We start from the raw sequence: 20,801 nt of genomic DNA on the forward strand, positions 1-20,801 counted from the left end.
TCACCTCCCCCACTGGCGCACCATCACTACGGACAGGGAGGTTTCACTTATAGTCCAAAGGGGCTACTCCCTCCCCTTCGAGACTACCCCTTCAGCCATGCCACCCCAGTACCACTGCATGCCAGGGGATCACTTGGCACTTCTTCAACAGGACTTTGTGGCCCTCTTGGCCAATGGGGCCATTGAGCGCATTCCTGCGCCAGAAGTAGGTCGTGGTTGTTACTCTAACTACTTTCTGGTGCCCAAGAAGGACAAGGGCCTACGTCCTATCTTAGACCTCCAGAACGTCAATCGCTTCCTCCGGAAGGAGAAGTTCAAGATGTTAACTCTGCCCTCAACCCTGGAGACTGGATGGTAGCGTTGGATCTGCAGGACGCATATTTCCATATTCCCGTCCTGCCGGCCCACCAGCGTTACCTGCTGTTTACGGTAGGCCACGAGCACTTTCAGTTTACCGTGCTCCCCTTTGGCCTTACCTGCGCAGATAAGGAGTTCCATTCTTCCCCTATCTCGACGACTGGCTGTTGAAGGCGGGATCGCCCCAGGCAGCCGTCTCCCACCTCCAGACTACGGCCGACCTCCTGCATTTGCTGGGGTTCTCCATCAATGTGCCGAAGTCGCACCTGATTCCCTCTCAGAAGCTCATCTTCATCGGAGCGTTTCTGGATACAATGCTCTTTCAGGTCTATCCTCCCGAACGGCGAGTCCAGAATATTCAGGCTCTGATTCCAATCTTTCGGCCGCTATCCTGGGTTTCCGTCAGAATGACCATGAGGCTGCTGGGCCTCATGGCCTCCTTCATCCTGCTGGTCGATCATGCCAGATGGCATATGCGTAACCTGTCCGAGTCCGTCCAGATCTCAGAGGGCACTGCACGACAATTGCAGTGGTGGCTCACAAACTGGCTTTGGGTCAGTGGCAGATCCCTCTCCCTTCCCCAACTGGTGCACTCAGTGATGACGGATGCGTCCCTCCTGGGATGGGGTGGCCACATGGGAGAGGTAGAGATCAGAGGCCTCTGGTCTCCGGCGGAGTCCCGGTTCCATATCAACCTTCTGGAGCTCCGGGCGATCCGACTTGCACTGAAGGCATTCCTTTCCTCTGTCAAGGGGAGAGTATTGCAGGTGTTCACAGACAACACCACTGCCATGTGCTACTGCAACAAACAGGGCGGGGTGGGGTCTTGAACCCTATGTAGGGATGCTCTGCGCCTCTGGACATGGCTGGAACATCAGGGCATTTCCCTGGTGGTTCAACACCTGGCAGGTTCACTGAATGCCAGGGCGGACGAACTCAGCCGCAGGTGCATGATGGATCACTAATGGCGTCTTCACTTGGACATGGCACAAGGTCTCTTTCAACAGTGGGGAGAGCCTTGGTTAAATCTATTCACCACCGAAGAGAACGCGCAATGTCAGCAGTTCTACGCTTTGGAATTTCCAAGGCTATGCTCGCTCGGCGACGCTTTTCATCGCGAGTGGAGTTGAGGTCTGTTGTACGACTTTCCGCCTACACCACTTCTGCCCATAGTGCTGAAGAAGATCGACGCGACCATGCCCAAGTCATCCTTGTGGCTCCGGACTGGGATCGAAGAGTATGGTATCCCGAGCTACTCAGTATGACCATCGATCCCCCGATCCGAATGCCTCTTCGGGAGGATCTTCTGTCTCAGCAGCAGGGGACGGTCCTCCACCTGAACCTGTTCAGTCTCCACCTCCTTGCGTGGAGATTGAGTGGCAGCAGTTGATTCCTTTCGACTTGCCTCCTAAAGTTTGTAATATCATTCTGGCAGCCAGGCGAACAAATTTGTGGCATGGTGCACAGCAAAGGCTGTGGATCCCCTTTCTGCCCCTCTTTCAGAAGTCCTTTTGCTCCTTCTTTCCTTGGCCCAGCAGGGCTCTGCTCTGGGCACTATCAAGGGCTACCTTTCTGCTATTTCAGCCTTTTTCAGGCTCCCTGATCAGCCTTCTCTTTTCAAGTCCCCTGTTGTAAATAGATTCCTCAAAGGCATTACTCACCTTTTCCCTCCTATTCCTTTTGTGATGCCGCAGTGGGACTTGAACCTGGTTCTCACATATTTGATGTGCGCTCCATTTGAGATTCTTCACAACTGTCCTCTACGTCCTGGTTGCCATCACCTCCGCTAGGCGAGTGAGTGAGCTCCAGCAGCTCTTTCTTTTAAACCTCCCTTTCTGTCTGTCCATCCGGACAAGGTTGTGCTCAGAACCTGTCCATCCTTTCTGCCAAAAGTTGTCACTGCTTTTCACATCGAGCAAACCATCACTTTGCCCACCTTCTTTCCGCCTCCTCATCCTTCTAGAGAGGAAGAGAGGCTCCACTGTCTGGACCCAAACCGTGTGCTCTCATTTTACCTGAACAGCACACAACAGTTCCGGGTGAATGACCAGCTCTTTGTTGGCTACGTTGGCGCAGAGAAAGGTCGGGCCGTACACAAGCAGACTATCTCCCGATGGGTTGTCTTTTGTATTAAAGCCTATTATTCTCTGGCAAAGAAGGAGCCTCCGTTGGGGCTGCGCGCCCATTCCACCAGGGCGACGGCTGTCACTACGGCGTTGGGATGTGGTGTCCCCTTACAAGACATCTGTCAGGCAGCTAAGTGGGCCTCACTGCACACTTTTACTAAGCATTACTGCCTGGACAGCCAAGTCCGGAGATACGGCTTCTTTGGCCGTTCAGTTCTCCGGGACTACCTGGTCTGATCTTGGTTCGCAGACCCACCACCGGGGTTGGTATTGCTGGGGTATCTATTCTTAGGTAAGGAATCTATCACTACGTGTCTCTTTCAGATGAGCAAGTTACTTACCTTCAGTAACGATATATCTGTAAGAAACATTAGTAGTGATAGATTCCTTACCGCCTCACTCATCCTCCCCGTTCTGCAAACTGATTTCTAGGCCCTAGTTCCAAGGCACCGGTGGTCAGTAGCTTGAATGGCTCTGCGTTCCTGGCGCTGAAAGTCGTGTACAGAACTGACGTCAGCGTGTGAGGGCGGCGTCTAAGTAGCTGCCGCGATGTCATCTCGGCGACCACGACGCCAACGACGTACGCGGAGCCGCACAACGCCACCTTCCGACTCGCAGGGGTACTGCTATCGAAAACTTTCCAGATCCAGTCTGACACCTGGGGTAATTCTAAGGTAAGGAATCTATCCCTACTAATGTTTCTTACAGATATATTGTTACCGCAGGTAAGTTACTTGTTCTTTAGAGACCCTAAACTTATTTTACTAAAAAAAGACCCGTAAAAAGTCAATTTGTGGCTTTTTTACTCCCACTAAAACTACTCTTACAGGATCATTTTTCCCTTACTCTCTTTAAAAACTTTCCAAATGAATTTACGCAAAATCCTGTATATTTGCATGCACCTACCTTGCAAGGGCTCATAATGGAAGTTGATAGAATAGCCAGCACGGACTATTTTAAAGCCACACCATCAGGATGTAATTCCTAAGAGACGTGTTAGGCGCGAGATAACTTAAAAGAGTGCACTATAAAACATCAATAAATAAAAGCACCAATTAATGAGCAGGTACTCGTAGAATAAACACTGTTAGGCGTTGGGCATACAATTTGCTAGCTCCAACGTCGTAAAGCAGTTTTCAAATAGTAGGTTGGCAGATAATGCAGAGTACCCTGGCATTCTGCTCAGGTTGTGGAGTAAGTTGAATGTAATACCTGAATATTATACGTCCTCTGGGCAGACAAAAGTGGGTTTTGCCTGTGGCTTTGCTAATCTCTGCAGTAAACCACGCCCACTGATAGGTTGGTATCTTTCCCTTAGCACAGAAATTACCAGACTTTTTGTGTAAACAATGGGAAACGTTGCAACATCTGGAACCCTCCAGCTGTGGACATGCAAGGTCATGTTGATTGTACCGGGTACGATGGTTTATTGATTCGTACATTTTTGTGTTCAGACCGTTTGTGTACAGGTGCAAGAGCGCGCAGCATTGTTCCAAACTCTTATAACATTCAAATCAAATTCAAATTTAGGGAAGACATGCAAATTCAAAACCGCCGTCTATCACAGACGCCTGAACACATATTTACGGTTATTGTAGCTCTGTTTTTAAGGGAACAGCTTTGTAGAAATGAATAACTAGGCTCTTTGGTACCGTGGCCTGGATAATATTTGCAGAACAAAGACATGAACACACAGTGCAGGAAGAAGTTTGCAGCAATGGAGGCCTGTCCGCTTCCTCTTGTTCCACGTCATTGTGTACTTAGAATTACAATAATGCTGAGCATCCCTTCTTTCATGTCAGTATAGCTCTACTCATGCTCAAAGTATAAATGCGCCCCATTCTTGAAAATTGCTATTAATTGCGCTTTCCACAATGTAGAGTCTACAAGCCAATACAGCTCGCTTTAACCACAATACTGCTAATGGCAGAGTTGTCGTCACCCACCCCTACTTATCACAGCGGCCAGGGGACTCGGGATCCCAAGCGTTTAAGTGTGTCTGTCTTCGTTACTCATGGCTTGAGTGGAACAACTTCTCACTCGCGCGCAAGCGCATCACCTTTAACCTGCTGCAGATTTTGGAACTTCGGACCCAGTTTCGAGTCCCGGTGTCCGCTCAATGTCCCGTGATTCTGGGAAATCACTTAATCTTCCCATCGCAAAAAAAAAAATATATAACTTTGCAATGTAATCTAGTGCTCATTTAAAGCGCCTAGATGCCTCTGCGCCAAGTTCACGGTTCACACTATGTGTACCTGAAAAAAGAACCTGTCCCCTCCTCCGCGTGTCCACCGTCTCACTGATGCCTTTGTATCTGAGATGCAATTACTTCACCTACAACTGCCAGCGAGCCTCCCGGGTCACTTCCAGAGTCACTGGGTCGTTTCTCAAGGCACAAAGAAATGAATAAAGCATGGTTTAGAAATTAAAACTGCTCTGATTTGCCACATTTTGCCAGTAATTTTCTCACGTGAGGGATTTCCTATATGGTCTGTTAAACTCAGAAATTATTTTAAGGACTAGATAACCCTCTTCCATTCAAACTGTAATCACAGATCTATACCTTCCCAACCTCAAATGTTTCAAAGTTAGTGGATCTTTAGTGAACTAAACATAGTTAGTCATGAAGGGATGCAAAGTCTTTTATGCTTTTGGACTCTCTAGGAGACTTCCTCTTCTGAAGCTGGACCCATTTCTTACCATACCGTTCGGTCAGTCTCACTGTTCCACTGTGGCGTACTTATCGCACTGATCCATATATTTCATTACCTATTGATTTTACAATAGACCATACTGTAACTGACGCTCTATGGTTAGAGGAAGCTACACTACTCTACATCATACTAGGGGGGCTCTAAGCTAGCTTCTTGCCCCAAGCATCTCCTTATCTCCCAGAGTAAGTTGTACAATAAAAACATCACTGGAACATTCGATCTAGACTCACCGCAAGATGGAGATTTGAAATGGTGTGCTGGGTCACAACATATCTCTTGTTACCATTCTTTCTACAGGAGTCTTACAAATAAGGACAAAGTGACTAACAGACACCAGAAATGGCACCTGAACCTAACATATCTATATTTAGTATCAACACCTCCCCGGACGACTGCATTTGCATGCCTTTAGTTCGCCTACTGGGCTTGGCAGATATTCATTTGCGGTTCATAAGGTACACAATTCATTGACACAGAATTCTCTTAATGCATTCCACTCTTTTATCTTATCTGCAGCATGATTTGCATATTATATTTGTGGAAACCTTCGACTGGTACCCGTAACACATTTTCTTAGAGAAACTGGATCTTACATTTTCCAGAAAGAAGAGGGACCTCCTCTGCTACTATTGTTGGAAGCTTCTCCACTTCTATGTCAATTAACCCAAAAGCCTGGCTCCTGAAGATCTAGAAAGTGCCTTTAGGCCATATTCATATTTCGAAGTCGCTTCATGAAGTACTCAAGGGGAGCTTAACAAAGTAGCAACATGTTCTGCTTCCATTGAGCTGAGAAGCCCAGAAAAGGTCAATCAGCTCCCTCAATTGTAGTTTTATAAAATTGACAATGCCAGTCCAGAAAAGGCATTCTTGGTTTAGTGATGCAATAAGAGTCCATTTGTTATATTTATTTAGCAGTTTTTCTACAGCCTGGACATGATCCGAGGATGTCAGGTTGAAAACCAGTAAGTAAAAATAATGTAACTGTAAAAGAGATGCAAAAGTGAATGTATTATTCCCATCAGACATTTCAAACAGAAACAGTTTAAATATGTATGATTTGGCGCTGATATGCTATTGCAAGGCCAATTAGAATAGGGATAGTGTAGATGAGCTTGGGAGTACCAGTCTCAAGTTATGTAGAGTAGAGTTAAGAATATAGTTCAGGCATTGTTGACTTGAGGGATTAGTATTGGACCATCTTTCTGTCTGAGGTTGTTATTTTGGAATCTGATAAGTACCAAATAGGAGTCCAGTCTTCTAGCTGAGAGTTCTATGTTCTTTCACAGAGGGGTGGTATTTGAAAAATAGTTTTTTCAGTTTCATGTTAAATAGTTCAAAGTAAGATATTATCTTCATTTCTGGAGGTGTGGAGTTCCATAGTTTGCAAGCATCTCCCGAGAAGTACTGTTTGATCATTTTTGATTTCCTCATCTTTAAAATGTTGAGGAAGAGTGAATCTGAACTCACTAGTCTGTGTTGCCTACCTGAGATCACTAGATTCCTCACTAGATTGTTCAGCATACCTTCATTTATTGTCCAAAGCATGATGCAAGTTAGTTTGAAACGATTTACAGCTTCAGTTGGGAGCCAGTTAAGCAATGGGAGCTATATGGTAAAATGTTCTTGTTCCCAATACCGATTCCATTTTGAAAGGTTGTTTGCCCTGTGGGAACGCTCGGCCTCAGTGGTATCTAAATAATGTTTTACCAATATTGACAAAAGTAATTATGAAATTAGTTTTCCATGGACTTGACTCAGCCTTGGTGCTCTTAAAGCTAACTACTGCAAAGCACTAAACAGTATTTCATTCCAAAGTCACCTCTATTGCCTATGTTGACAGGGGACATCACTTCCAATCTTACCCGTACAACTGGAGCTAAAGGGATTAGTCACAGTTTGTGAATCAGAAAAGGTTTGAAGATGTATACCAATTATACTAAGACCACTGGGCATTCATCTAGGTGTTTTGATTATGTACTTGCCATGAAAACATTCAGCTGAAATCCTAAATAATATATCATCAATGGCAAACAAGAAATTAAAGTAAAGCAATGCAAGTCCATCATATTTTCTAGCACTGGCCATAGACAACTGACATTACAGTGCATTGCACTTTTCTGTATTGTTTAACAGACATACCTCACTATAGAGGAAACAGTGTAACTTGAGTTCGTTTTCCTTATACAACACAAACATAGGCATAGTGGAGCATAGCCCTGCATGAAGAAGGAGAATTCATTATTGCACATTCACTACTGAAAGTGGATTATGCCATTCACTCATTATTGAGTTCCTCAGAAAGTGCATTATTGTTTTGACATAGATCTGTAGATTTTTCACATGAAAACAACCGCTCAACCCTCTCACCCCCCATTTCCGAGCAGACCAAATGCAAGTACAGTAGTAGAGTATTTCACTGCGTCTGCAGCAAAGGTTGGCTATCTATGACCTGGCCAGTTCTGCACCTCACCACATTCAAGTGAGTGTCCCAGGATCGTCGCCTTTAGTCTGAAAGAGAGCGGGGGTGTCAGAGAGCAACACCTCTGGGTCCAGAGCGCCTGATGCACTCCCGGCACAGGATGGGCTTAGTGATCCTTGTCTCCTGCAACGGCTCGGTCAACCCCTCCTTTAGTGGATTCTCTTTCTCTGGGGTACCCTAGAAGGGGAGACCAGTGGGGACCCAGCTGCCCTTGATTCCGCCACCTCTCCAGTTCCAGCGGGTTGGAGTGCTTATTGCTCCATCGCCCACTCCCAGTCTTGTTCGAGAGTGTCAAATAAATAAGTGGATGAGTTCAAGATTACTTTCAGGTGGGCCGGGAAGAGGAGCATACATTGGATCTTGAGAGCCCGAAGTTTCTTCTTATCGTCCTCGAGCAAGTGTAGGTGTAGTCCGGGGAGATCATGATCTTAGTGTTGAGGAAGAGCAGAACTTGGTGATTTCTAGCCTCCTGGGGGATGACATCTCCATCCCTGTGGTTGAGGATGTGGGCTATCATGAGGCGGGTGGGTGCTCCCAGGGGTGGCCACTTAGACAGGGTCCAATGTGCTGTCTTCACCACAAAACAGCGAGACAGCCTATCCGATCGGACCCAAGACCTGAACCACTTCTCCAGAAAGCACCCTCTGCCAGAGGACGCACCCCCTTCTGGGTACTCAAGAGGTACAGGTTATTTCTCTGGGACCGGATTTCGGCATCCTCTGCTCATTCTTCCAGGGTAAACGCTGTGGAAAGCATTTTGGAGACCTGGTGTTCAAGGATTGTTACTTCATCTTTGACCATGGAGACCCTGGCTTCCACCTCCGTCACCCTGTCTGCTACTTTGCAAAGATCGTGGCGCAGGAAGGATACATCCACTTGGACCTCATCCCCCTTTGCCTCCACTGCTTCACTGGAGTCTTGAATTGCTTGGAGAATGACGGCCACGTCTCTGTTTTGTGACATGTTACCCATGGGGGGAGGTGCTTCTGTGATCCCTCAGGTATCTACAGTAGAGTTGGTGTACTGGTCCATTTTGGTGTGGTGGGCTGCCTTCGGCTGTGGCTGCTTGTAACACCCCATCTCTGACTGCAGATCCACGTTTGCCTTGTGAGGGTATAGTCACATCCCTACTGGCTTGCTTGCCTCCAGGTTGGCAGGAGTAACCAGTGAAGACCAAAGTGTGACGGACTTCGGAGAGTCGTTGATGCGGTTCAAAGCCCCCTGTAGGTTTGATGCAGGATTGCAGGTTTCGGTAGTTCCCCACTTTCATTCAAGTTCCACAGAGCATGTGAGTGGGTGCTCTATGACCTCCTAAAGTCCAAATTGTCTCCCAGAGGGGAGCAACTGTCCGGAGAATAAGAGGGTTGGGGTTGAAGTCACCACAGGCCCAGCAGTCTGGCAATAATAGAGTCCTGGGCCCTTCAGGGCCTCTCTGCGCCTGTGGCTGAGATTGTTCAGTTGAGCCTCAAGAGATCGGCGACCACCGTCTGAGTGTTCACCTCCGGCTGCATCTCTGAGTGAAGGTGTACCATCTGCATGGGCCCACTGGAGCCTAGCAGTTATCAGTTGTTATCTCAAAGGCTTGCACTGGCCCAGGTCGTGACTGGACAGGGCACGTGCCAATTTGGCTGTTTTCGGTAGTCGCCCGCCACCTGGGGCCACAATGTGTGGTATGTCGAAGTGCAGAGGGCCGCTCAGGGCTCATCTAGGAGGCCACATAGTTCAGGCCACGTCACTACATCTCAGCGGCGCTGCTCTCATGTGTACCCAAGTCCAGGCGGGGACCACCCCAGTAGGCGCAGATCCCCCATAAAAAAGCCAACCATGCACTGTTGTAGGGGGGTAAAAAGTCACCACCTTTGTCACCAAAGGAGATTGCTTCCAGTAATTTTCGAATGTAGGCGGAATGCGAGAAGGCCCCAGGACACCTGAGTGTCTCCCTCTATCAGTGGCCTAAAGGGGGCCGATCACATCGTGAGGCTAGTGCCAGCATTCTCACGCCAGACCCTACAGGACAGGGCAGGGTGTTGCACGGACAGGCCATCCAGAATCTCATCAATGTGCAGCTCTCAGCTTCTCTGGACCACGACAGCCCCTCAGGAGGCCTAGACTGGAGGTCCCAGGGCCGGCGAGGCCAGCCAACAGCAATGTCACCAGGCACCCCAATAGATGCCTTACCTTTGTGAATGTGGCAGCCTCTGGGTTGCTGCAGGCATGTGTCACCCCCTGCAAGAGACCAGGAGATCAAAGGGCCGCTGCTTTCAGTGGCCGCTATGCCGTGGTTTCGATTGCCAGTGCGAGGGCAGCCGCTATCTTGTGTTTGGCAATTCACAGGTATTGCCGCACTGTGGGGTCCTAATGGCTCTGTTACAGCCAGAGTCTTCGGAGCCCCAAGGGTGTCCCAGTAATGGGGAGAGTATGGGGGAGTTGCTGGGTGGCGCTCTCAGGCGAGATGGACAGATACTTGTTGGGCTATTGGAGCTGGTGTAAAGCTTGACCGCCATCTTGGCTGCCCACGCTGCACCCCTAGCTAAGGATGATTTTTAATGATCATAAGTAGCTCTTAATACAGAAAAGATCGGAGACCCTTGGTAGTAAAACTTTCTCTCCTGATGAATTAATTTACTTCTCCACCCTAGTGACACCTCAATGTAGCATATGAATCAAGCGAAGTAATAAATGTCTGAGTGTTTGGTGGACGGTTACTCTGTCACAAATGTGTTGGATATCCCATCTGCCATATTACAAGTGCCATAGGATATAATGCACTTATATTTAAGAGGACAGGATATCTGTCAGATTTGTGATGGAATACCCCGTCCGCTAAACTCTAAATCAGGCCCAAAGTCTGGAGAATAGAGTTTGTAAGTCTAAAAATAGTTAGAGTACTAAGTTCATAGGATTCAACAAGGCAAATTCAATATAAAGTTCATAGCACACAAGCAGAGGATTCCAGTATAGATTTCATATTTAAAGTACTATCTGGTATACTTCTCTGTGTGCAAACTCCAGAATTACTCTGACATGAAGACACAAAGAAATCTAACTACTGGCAACAAGAGTTCCAATTGCAGCAACGTAAAAGTCAATTGCCTAACAATGAATGCCCTACAACACATGTAACATATTCCCAAAGGATCAAGATGTCTGTTGCCACAAGTCTCAGCAGAGTAACACAGCATCCTGGGAATTGTAATTCACCTGAGATCTCTTGCATGCTTTGTGTAATGTATGCGTCACAACCCCGAAGCCTCCATTCAAACAGTACATATGCACTGCACACATCTGTTTTCTTCTCCGAACTGAAGAACTTGTGTGTCCATGAAATCAAGGGATTACCTCTCCGCACTTGCCTGGCATTCTTCACATGAGCATGGATCATCATAGTCAGCTCCTAATGTTGGTTCCCTCGTATCTGATAAATGGCTTGAAGTTTTGGTTGGCAGAAGCTGCATGTAACACAAATAAATGTTACTTTCATAATAACTCTTGTATGTTTAGCTTGTTTTTCTGTTAATGAAACTTCATGTTCTATCCTCCTGGCTTCCACCAATCTGTTGTGAATCTGTTTGTCAGTGTGTAGGAACGACAATGAAGCACGGATGATACTACCTACAAAAGAGTACTGCTCTGATATGTTAATAACACAGTGTTGTTCTGCAAGTGTATATAATTTCCTGTTTCAACAACAAACTTGATGAATACATATCTTGATACTCTGAATGCATTTGTTCCATTAGCCTTATATAGGTTGACAAAGCGTAGGGGTACAAATGTGCCAACTCACCTGAATTCCTCAAATTGCCTATTTTTTAAAATGTTTATGATTTTGTTAGGTTTTCTTGAGTCTAGGTCTTCTAGATGTTTTGACGTATGCCAAAAAGATTTGTGTGAGTGAGTGCGTTTGTAAAAACCAGCTATTAATCAATCAATCATTCAGACTTTATAAAGTGCGCTACTCACCCTTGAGGGTCTCAAGTCACTGGGGGGGGGAGCAGCTCCGGATCAGTGGAAGAACAGAAGGTCCTTCCTGAATGTGTGCAGGGTCGGGGAGCATTTGATGTTTAAGGGGAGCTCATTCAAGGTCTTGGCTGCGATGTAGAAGAAAGCTCTCCCGCCTGTTCTGACACGGTGTCCCAAGGATGAGTCTGGCCGCGGCATTCTGGATGGTTTGGAGTTTGTGTAGTAGAGTTCTATTGATTCCGGCGTATAGGGTGTTGCCGTAGTCCAGTCTGCTGGTTAAGAGTGCGTGGGTGACGGTCCTTCTGCAGTCGGGGGGGTCCATTTGAAGGTTTTGCGGAGGATGCGCAGGCAGTGGAAACTGGTGGAAGCGGCGGCATTGATCTAGCGGCTCATGGAGAGGGAGGAGTCGAGGATGATGTCGAGGTTTTGTGCGTGGTCTGTGGGAGTGGGTGGAGTCCGGAGGGTGGAGAGCTACCAGGTGTTGTCCCAGTCGGAGGTGTGGGGTCCAAGGATGAGGACCTCGGTCTTCTCTGAGTTGAGCTTCAAACAGCTGTCTTTCATCCAGGCTGCCACGATCTTCATTCCTTCCTGGAAGCAGAGTATGGTGTCTTCGAGATTCTTCGTGAGTGAGAGGATGAGTTGGGTGTCGTCGGCGTAGGATACAATGCTGAGCCCATACTGTCCAACGATGGCAGCAAGGGGGGCCATGTAGATGTTGAAGTGCGTGGGGCTGAGCGATGATCCTTGGGGTTCTCCGCAGTTGATATCGGTTGGTTCGGAGAGGAAGGAAAGGAGTCTGATCCTCTGGATTCTGCTGGAGAGAAAGGATTGGATCCAGTCGAGGGCGGCTCCGTGTATCCCCGCGTCGTGAAGTCTGGCTGCGAGCGTGCGATGAGAAACGGTGTCGAAGGCTGCAGAGAGGTCTAGATGGATGAGGGCCGCAGTGTGTCCCTGGTCGAGTAGCATGCGGATGTCGTCAGTGGCGGCGAGGAAGGCGGTCTCGGTGCTGTGGTTGATGCAGAATCCAGACTGGGAGGCGTCTAGGATGGAGTTCTCTTCGGTGAAGGCGGTCAGCTGGGCATTCACGAGTCTCTGGGTGACTTTGGCCGCGAAAGGGAGGAGAGAGAGGTGCCGGTAGTTTTTCAGGTCTGTAGGGTCGGCCGTTGGTTTCTTGAGGAGGGGTTTAACCTCTGCCAGTCATCTGGGAAGATGTCGGACATGAAGGAGGCGTTGATGGTCCATCCTAGTTCAGTGCGATGGCGGCGGCGGCCCTGTGGAATATGTGTGGTGGGCAGGGGTCCGTTGGGGCTCCTGAGTGGGTTTTCTTCATGGTAGCGGTCATGTGTTCGATGGTGGCGGGATTCCAGGTCATGATGGTTGGCTTATCGGCGGCATTGGGGGGGGTGGTGTCTGGCATCTGTTCGCTGAAATTGTCGTAGAGGACCTTGATCTTCAGATGGAAGTATGAGCTGAGCTTGTCGCATAGTTTCTGGGAAGGTGTGACGTCCGTGGCTCCGCTGGGGGGTTTTGCGAACTGCTGTATGACGTTGAACAGTTCCTTGGCGTTGGTCGTGTTGGTCTGGACTTTGTCTCGTATGAAGGTTCGTTTGGTGTCTCTTAAGCACTGGTGGTATTCCTTCAGGGCGCTCCTGTGGTTGTTTAGTGCTTCTGTGGTTTTCTGGTTTCGCCATGTTTTCTCTAGGCGTCTGCAGGAGCGTCTGGCTTCTTGTAGTTCTGTGGTGATCCAGGTGGCCTTAAGAGGGCCGTGTTTGGCTGGGTGGCAGGGAGGGGTGCGAGCTTGTCGGCGCAAAGGGAGATCCAGCGGTGAAATTCTGTGACTGTGGAGTTGGTGTCGGTCATGGCACTGGGGGGTCTTGGAGGAGGGTGGTGTTGAGGTGTTCATCTGTGACCTTGCTCCAGCTCCTTCATGGCGGGCGTGGGAAGGGCTTGAGTGCGGTGGTGGTGTTGAAGGTAAAATAGACACAGTGGTGGTCCATCCAGAGGGGCTGGGTGGGTGGCTAAAGCAGATGTTTGTCCCTGCCGCGAAGATCGGGTCGAGGGTGTGTTTCAGCTCTGTGCGTGGGCATGTTGACCAGCTGCTTCAGTCCGAGGTTGGCGAGGTTGTCGAGGAGAGTGATAGAGTCGGGGTCGTTGCAGTTGTCGAGGTGGAAGTTCAGGTCCCCGAGTAGGATGTAGTCTGTGGAGGTGATGGCGTCGGGTGCGGCGAGCTCGGCGATGGTGGTTGCAGACTGGTTGCGAGGTCCCGGCGGCCTGTAGAAGAGGGTGCTGCGTAGAGTGGTCCTGGGGCTGGTCTGGATCCGGAAGTTGAGGTGTTCTGTGTTGGAGTGGGGGTCATTCGTGCTGGATGTGGAGAGATGTGTGCGATGGTGAGTCCTCCTCCTCGGCGGTGGGGGCGGTCCTTTCTCTAGATCTTGTAGCCATCAGAGATGGCTGTCGCGATTTCGGGGCTGGAGGTGGCGTTGGTCCAGGTTTCCGTGAAGAAGACGACGTTGGGCGAGAGGGTGTCGATCAGGTCCCAGATCTCTATGGCGTGTCGGTGCAGAGAGCGCAAGTTGAGGAGGATGCATGTCAGGGTTTTGGTGGTGCGTGCGTCAGGCGGGTCTTCGGCGGTAGTGGGGGTATTGTCGATGGTGATGGATCTTAGGCAGGATCTGCATGAGAACTGTCCATGGGTAGTGTTCGGCAAGAGTTCTTACGCAGTCGGTGTGTCTTCCGGGATTGAGTGCATGGAGGGTAGTGGAGTCGTAGTGGTGGGGCCTAGGAGAGCCAGGGTTCCTGGCGCTGACCGCAGTCGGTACGCGGACGGGCGCAGACAGGCTTGCCTTAGGTTCGCCTGGGGGCTATCACTCCCACATAACTAGATCTAACTTTTTATAAACCATTGTGAACATTATTCATTAGGATATTGTAATTAAAAAAATCTTGTAAAATCAAACAGGTCCTAGTGATCCAGACTTCAAAGAAGAACTGTTCAAGGAGCCCTTATCAGGTGTATTAAAATCCCAATTTGCACATTGTTTGTTAACAACACTGTACTTCATGTAACGTTTAAGTGTAGGAACATGCCTCTTTTGGTCACCCCCATTTTTTTGTGAACTGATGTTCTGTTGTGTTGTTGGTGTTTTATAATGTTTTAATCACCCATGAGGGTGTCCAGGTGCTCTAATCACCTGGGATGGTATCCAGGCGCTCTGTAGCAGGTGTTTGAGGCCAACCTAGGGGCTTATCTGAAAAGTCAGGTCTTCAGCTTCTTGCAACAGCCTCCGGTGCGTTGTTCAAGGCTTTAGAGGCCAGGTACGGGAAGGCGCAGCACCCTGCCCTGTTTTTGTTAGTGCCTGGGGTGTGTGCTACTGAGAGATCAGCAGAGTGGAGGGAGGTGTCTGGAAGGTTGCTCGAAGTGAATGCAGCTGTTCAGGGAGGCAGGCCCAGTGTTGTGAAGTGCTTTGTATGTGTGGGTGAGGAGTTTGAACTCTGTGTGCTTTTGTATCAGGAGCCATTGGAGTTCTGTCAGGTATGGTAGAAGTGGACTCTGCCTGGGAGGTCGAGGACTAGCCTGGCTGCTGTGTTTTAAATGGTCTGCAGTCTTGTGAGCTGGGTGGTTGTCCCTGCATACAGGTGTTTCCATAGTCTAGTTTGCTGGTGATGATGGCTTGGGTGATCTTTTTCCCTGGTGTTGTCTGGTAGCCACTTGAAGATTGCCTCTGGTGTTGTGAGACTGTGCACTAGGAGTCTAATAACCAGGCCCTAGTGCATGTGCTCTGACCCCTAAAACATAATGAAATTGGTTATACAGCTAATTGACATATTTAACTTACCTATTTGTCCATCATATGTGGTACAAAGTATACCAAGGCCCTGTGGCTAGAGGACTGTGGCATATCTTATGCCATCCATTACAGTGACAGTTTAAACATGACTTCAGATCTGTCATTGTAGCCTGACTGGCAGTTTAAGAAGTGCCTTTCAACCTGTCAAAATAAACTGTTCAGACAGGCCTAAACACTTGCTTTTCAATATTAACAAGTCACCCCTGTGTAGGCCTTATAGCCCATAAGGCAGGGTGGATGGTATTTAAAAGTAGGAAATGTAGAAACTAAGGGCCAGATGTAGGTGGCCAAATAGCGATCGGTAACGCTGAAATTTGCAGAATTCCAGCGTTACCGATCGCTATTTGGCTGCGAGCAATGTAGGTGAGTTTAAACCTACTAGCAAAATAAGGAATTGCAAAATTGCGATTCCATATTTTGCTCTTGCATTTAAGGAATCGGGAATCGGGAATCGCGATTCCTTAAATGCAATGTAAGTAGCACAAAAGTAAGTGCACTTTAGCCTTAAGGAATCGCTAATTACCACCAACTTCAAGTTGGTGGTAATTAGCGATTTCCTTTAAAAAATGACTTTTATGCTTTTTTTAAAGTGCCATTTGGCACACATTCATGCCCTTAGAGCATGTATGTGTGCCACATGTGCACACATACACATTTCAGGGGTGTAACAGTGTGTCCTTTTGACACCCTGGCACCCTTGAAATAGCGCCCGCTATTGGCCATTCTTTAATACTGAATTGCTAATCTTCCCATTCATTCCTATGGGCCTCCTAGTCCATAGGAATGAATGGGTAGGTATTCCTTATTAGCTAATCTCAATTTGTGATTCGTTATTAAGGAATGTTAAGGAATCGCTAATATTTTAGCGATTCCTACCTACATTCAATTTTGCGAGGCCTTAATAGCGAATCGGTAAAATCTACATCTGGCCCTTAATATTACACATGTCCTTACAGTGACTAGCATCTAACAGCTAACTCACTGTAGCAGTGCTTTCTGTTCTATGAAGAACCAATGGGATGCACTGTTACATTTAATATTGCTGTCTTTGGCTAGGAAACTACTAGAAATTTCATTCTTGGACTTTATTAAACACTCAATTTACTGGTGAAGTCAGATCTCATAAGGGGATGTCAACTTGACAAATGTGCCTCAAAAAATATTATTTACTATTGTGATTATTTTGTTTTTACAGCTAAATGAAAACAAATCTTTCAAGGGAAATGGTCTGTTTGAAATGTTTTGGGCACCTAAATAATCCTTAAACAACTATTGTCTTAATTCTAGACCTAAGTGCAGTACCATGAGACACATTTTATGGATACCAATAGCAATCAAATCCTTGAAATTGTGCAGTTGAGTGCTAGGCTATAGTAAACACAAGGCCTTTGTACATGACTTTTTGGAGGTGGGTAAGATTTTTGTGTTGTCTGTGATGAATAATGTACTTCCACGGGAATAGTGAGACAAATTAAATATATGCCTAGTTAGTTTGTTTGAATATCTTTGGTGCAGATGTATAACTTGTGTGGTAAAGTAATCAGTAAACCTATCAAAGTTACAGAAGCTTTAAAATTGGAGAATACTTTTCATCATTAAAACATATTTAAATACTGGGCATTTTGGCCATAATTCATATTTAAACAGGTTTTCTGTGTGTATGTCAGCAGCGAAACTCTGCTTTGGAGTTAACACTTTTTGGAAAGAATGAAAGGTTTCTAATTGTATATTTCCCCTTTAAATACTAGATTGTATGATTCTCTTGCATAGTAATGAAATTTAGTAATACTTCATATTAGACTTTACACATGACATGACTGCAGAACACAGTTATGAAAGTAATGTGAATATTCTGTTTCTATTATATGTTGCATGTATATTGCAAATAATGCTTGACCATGCATACAGTCTTGACTATCATTCTCATATGTACAAAATGACACCATATGTAAGCATTCATTTAGGATTGAACCACCTGAAGGAAAGGGTACATATATATCACAGTAAAGAGAAGATCTCACACTAACCAATAAATATGTGTACTGTGTGAATAAAAACTATCCCTGCATTTCATGAACTTGCACTTCCTTCAGAACTATCAATGGGACTTATGTTCTATTGTGGTCTAACAAATCATCTGGCCTGGACACTACACATGCAGCATGAGTACTAAAAATTGCACTGGCTGCAAATGATTGCTGCAGCTGTCAGTCTAATTAAGACTATATACATATTGGACTTATATGGTGTCATTTCAGTGCCCAGGGAACAGCAGATAACAAATATCTTTGATATTTAAATGTACTATACTAAAATAGGTGTAATTCACTATACTATATTGGTTCTATGTTATTCTCAAATTTACATCACCGGACTACGATCTCCTAGTTTGTACTTCTCTTGTATACTGCACGCTCCAAAACACATGTCAGACAAAGTTATGGAAGTCCTTAATGATTGTGATGAATAACCCACATTTATTTGTTTTATTTTTAATGCTGCATTGCTCAACAGCTTTGAAGACCACTGGGTAAAGTTATATCAGGATATTTCCATGTAGAATGATGAAATTTGAAATATACAAATAACAGTTCGTTTACTTATTGTGCATTTTATTTTACTCTAGATTTTTCAAGAAGATACATTACATTCCTCCTGGATGCAGAACTCTTTACATGTCTTTTGTGCAATCAGTGGAACGTCAACAGATTAATCTCTCAGCAGGATGGGGGAAATTAAATGCCAATACAAACTTTGATATTCTTCTCAGGAAAATGTTACACTGCAAATAAATGTAAAAGTACAAACATATTTTAAATGCTGTTCTTTCTTTATTGCAAACCTATCTTACAACAATCTCCTATGCTGTGTAGCAACGTTTGTTTTTTGTAAATATGTGTAAATTTATACATATAGATATATATATGTGAGTAACAAGAAAGTGCCTGGTAACTCAACCACCATGCCTGTAAACATTGTTTGTTTGGTGTATGCATTTAAACATTATGTCAAACCAGTATTTTGCTACTTTGGTGGCCTGCTTCAAATATAATGTTCTAGAGAGAAAGGTACAACAAAGTATGTCATGTACATCAGCTTCCGTATGTGTAACTCAAAGGTCTACATAATCAAATCTTGACATGAAAATAAAAAGGAAATTATGAATGTGGTACCTGCTATTTAAGTGTTGTGCTTATTGTGATTCTTCATATATTTGCTCATCGGAAATGCTGTTTTTACACAACATATACACTGAGCCTATCCAGGCACGTTTTAGAAACATTGAAAATGTATTTTCTTCCCAAAGTTATTCCAACTGATCTAATTGCTAGATGGTAATAAACTCAAGGCTGGATCTGCTACTTTTCAAAAAGCTTTTTAAGTGACTAAAAGGGCTAACTTTTCTAACATGAACTGTCCAAATGCACAAGAGTCTGACGAATCAGTTCAACATAACGAAGAAGGGTACTGAACATTCAAATTTAGATCAACACCCAATCATTTAGAATAATTGATTTTAGTCATTCGAATAATATGTTCAAAATCATTTGAACTTCTGCAGACTTTTTTCTTTCCCAATCGCAATATACTAAACTTTTTATTGGCACAGAGCTATACTTTGTTTTATGTTTTTGGGTAATTGACTAGCGATAATCAGAACTGCAGAAAATAAAAAAATGACAATGTGTAATACATGGTTTGAGACATTAGATCACAGCCCATGTAAGTTATGCACAGTGAAGAATCTAAGGAGCACATTTACTAATATTTCATGCAACGAAGCGCAAAAAGGTGCTACGCTGCATTGCGTGAAGGGGACAGATCAGAAATGATCCATCTTGACAAAGAGATGGAGCATCTCTGCTCTCTTTGTGCTGGTGCATAGTATGCTACCTACACAGGCCCTCTTGCACTATGTTGCACTATGGACTAAGGCCAGGAAGTGAGAAATGGAACCCAGATCTGGTTGACGTCACTTTTGTCCAAGTGGCTCCAACTGGTGAAATTCGGGTCATTTATTTTATCAAGTGAGACCTATGAATTGGATTGGCCCTATGGCTTTTCCCACTCTCCATTTGTCCTTAATGTTTACATGTCACTGCTGGCAGACACTCTACTTTCTTGGTAAGAAAGCCTAATGAACAACAATTAAACATTTCGGCCGGGAGTACAGCTAACACAAACAGGTCTGAGGACTGTCTCAAAGTACAATCAATTCATGCGGGCTTATATACAGTTTTGGGTACAATAAAAGTACATCCGGCAATCCTTGTTTGGCAAAAGAATGTGGGCCTTGTGTGTTGAGTCATAAATAAAGAATCTTTGATAATAAATGCAGGTGGCTGTACCTTGAGCGGGAAAATATAGGCCAGTGGATTGTGACACCCATCATGTCCGGCATGATGGGTGTGTGATCACTGTGTGTACTATGTGTGCTGTGTCCTCATTGGCTTTGTATTCCTAACTCCATGTGGCATCTAACTTTACTGTGTTTGGGAATGCGCTCACCCCTCTGGCCATGTGTGCTTGTGGGGCTAATTTCCCTGGATCATTGTGGTGTCACTGCACTTACCTGAGGGATCGACCTGAGTTTCCTACTTGCCAATTTTTCTGCCAGCTACGTGCCACCCCACCTGTGACCTGTCTATCAGTTACTGGGGGCCTGAGTCGCAGAGCCTGCTTGATCACCTGTTTTTGAGTCTGGGTTGATGGAGAGTTCATGACGAGTGAATTTAACAATAGCAGTGCAAGTATATTCATATATGCAAGTGTACCATAACAATCAACCAATATCAACATTCCCTCCTCTAGTTGAGTTTTTAACTACATTATCCAACCCATACTTTATGACAGTCACCTTATTGTGGACATATTGTTCTTCAGTCTTGACTACTACTGCTTTCCTATTTACTTACATTTTACTTAATTTGAGGACTGTTTTTTTTACAGAAGGTAGCCCCCAATTGTAGAAAACCACACAAGAACAATAAAAAGGAAAAATGGTAACAGTGACGTGCACAGTCCAATCAGCCACTGGGAGAGCCAGGCAAACCAATTCAGATATCATGCCTGCTCAGGGGCACCTCCCTCCTAACACATGTCTCTTGGTAAGCGGTGCAGTGCTTGGATGGCAAGAGTCCGAGTTCCGAAAGCCAGGTCGTTACCCAGGATAAACGTGCAGCAGGACGCACCGCTCTTGGCATACACCCCTCCCTCCATTGCAGTCATTAAGTCCAACACATATCGATGTTGCATCACCATGAGACGAATGGCTCTCAGTTCTTCCTTGATTGCTTTAAGGCTGACCACAGTG

The 20,801-nt window shown here is 45.9% G+C and overlaps 1 protein-coding gene across 3 annotated transcripts in view; it reads left to right on the forward strand.

The window, feature by feature from the left end:
• DOCK11 (dedicator of cytokinesis 11) overlaps window positions 1-18,657 on the forward strand; it is a 1,169,031-nt gene extending 1,150,374 nt beyond the window's left edge. For all 3 annotated transcript variants that reach the window (XM_085607886.1, XM_085607887.1, XM_085607888.1), the window contains one exon: window positions 18,114-18,657. In XM_085607886.1, coding sequence (XP_085464012.1) covers window positions 18,114-18,200 — 87 coding nt within the window. In that variant the 3' untranslated portion in view covers window positions 18,201-18,657. The remainder of the gene's footprint in view (window positions 1-18,113) is intronic.
• The last annotated feature ends 2,144 nt before the right edge of the window (window positions 18,658-20,801 follow it).

Source organism: Triturus cristatus, chromosome 5_2, assembly GCF_964204655.1.
Source record: "Triturus cristatus chromosome 5_2, aTriCri1.1, whole genome shotgun sequence".
Classification (NCBI taxonomy): domain Eukaryota; kingdom Metazoa; phylum Chordata; class Amphibia; order Caudata; family Salamandridae; genus Triturus; species Triturus cristatus.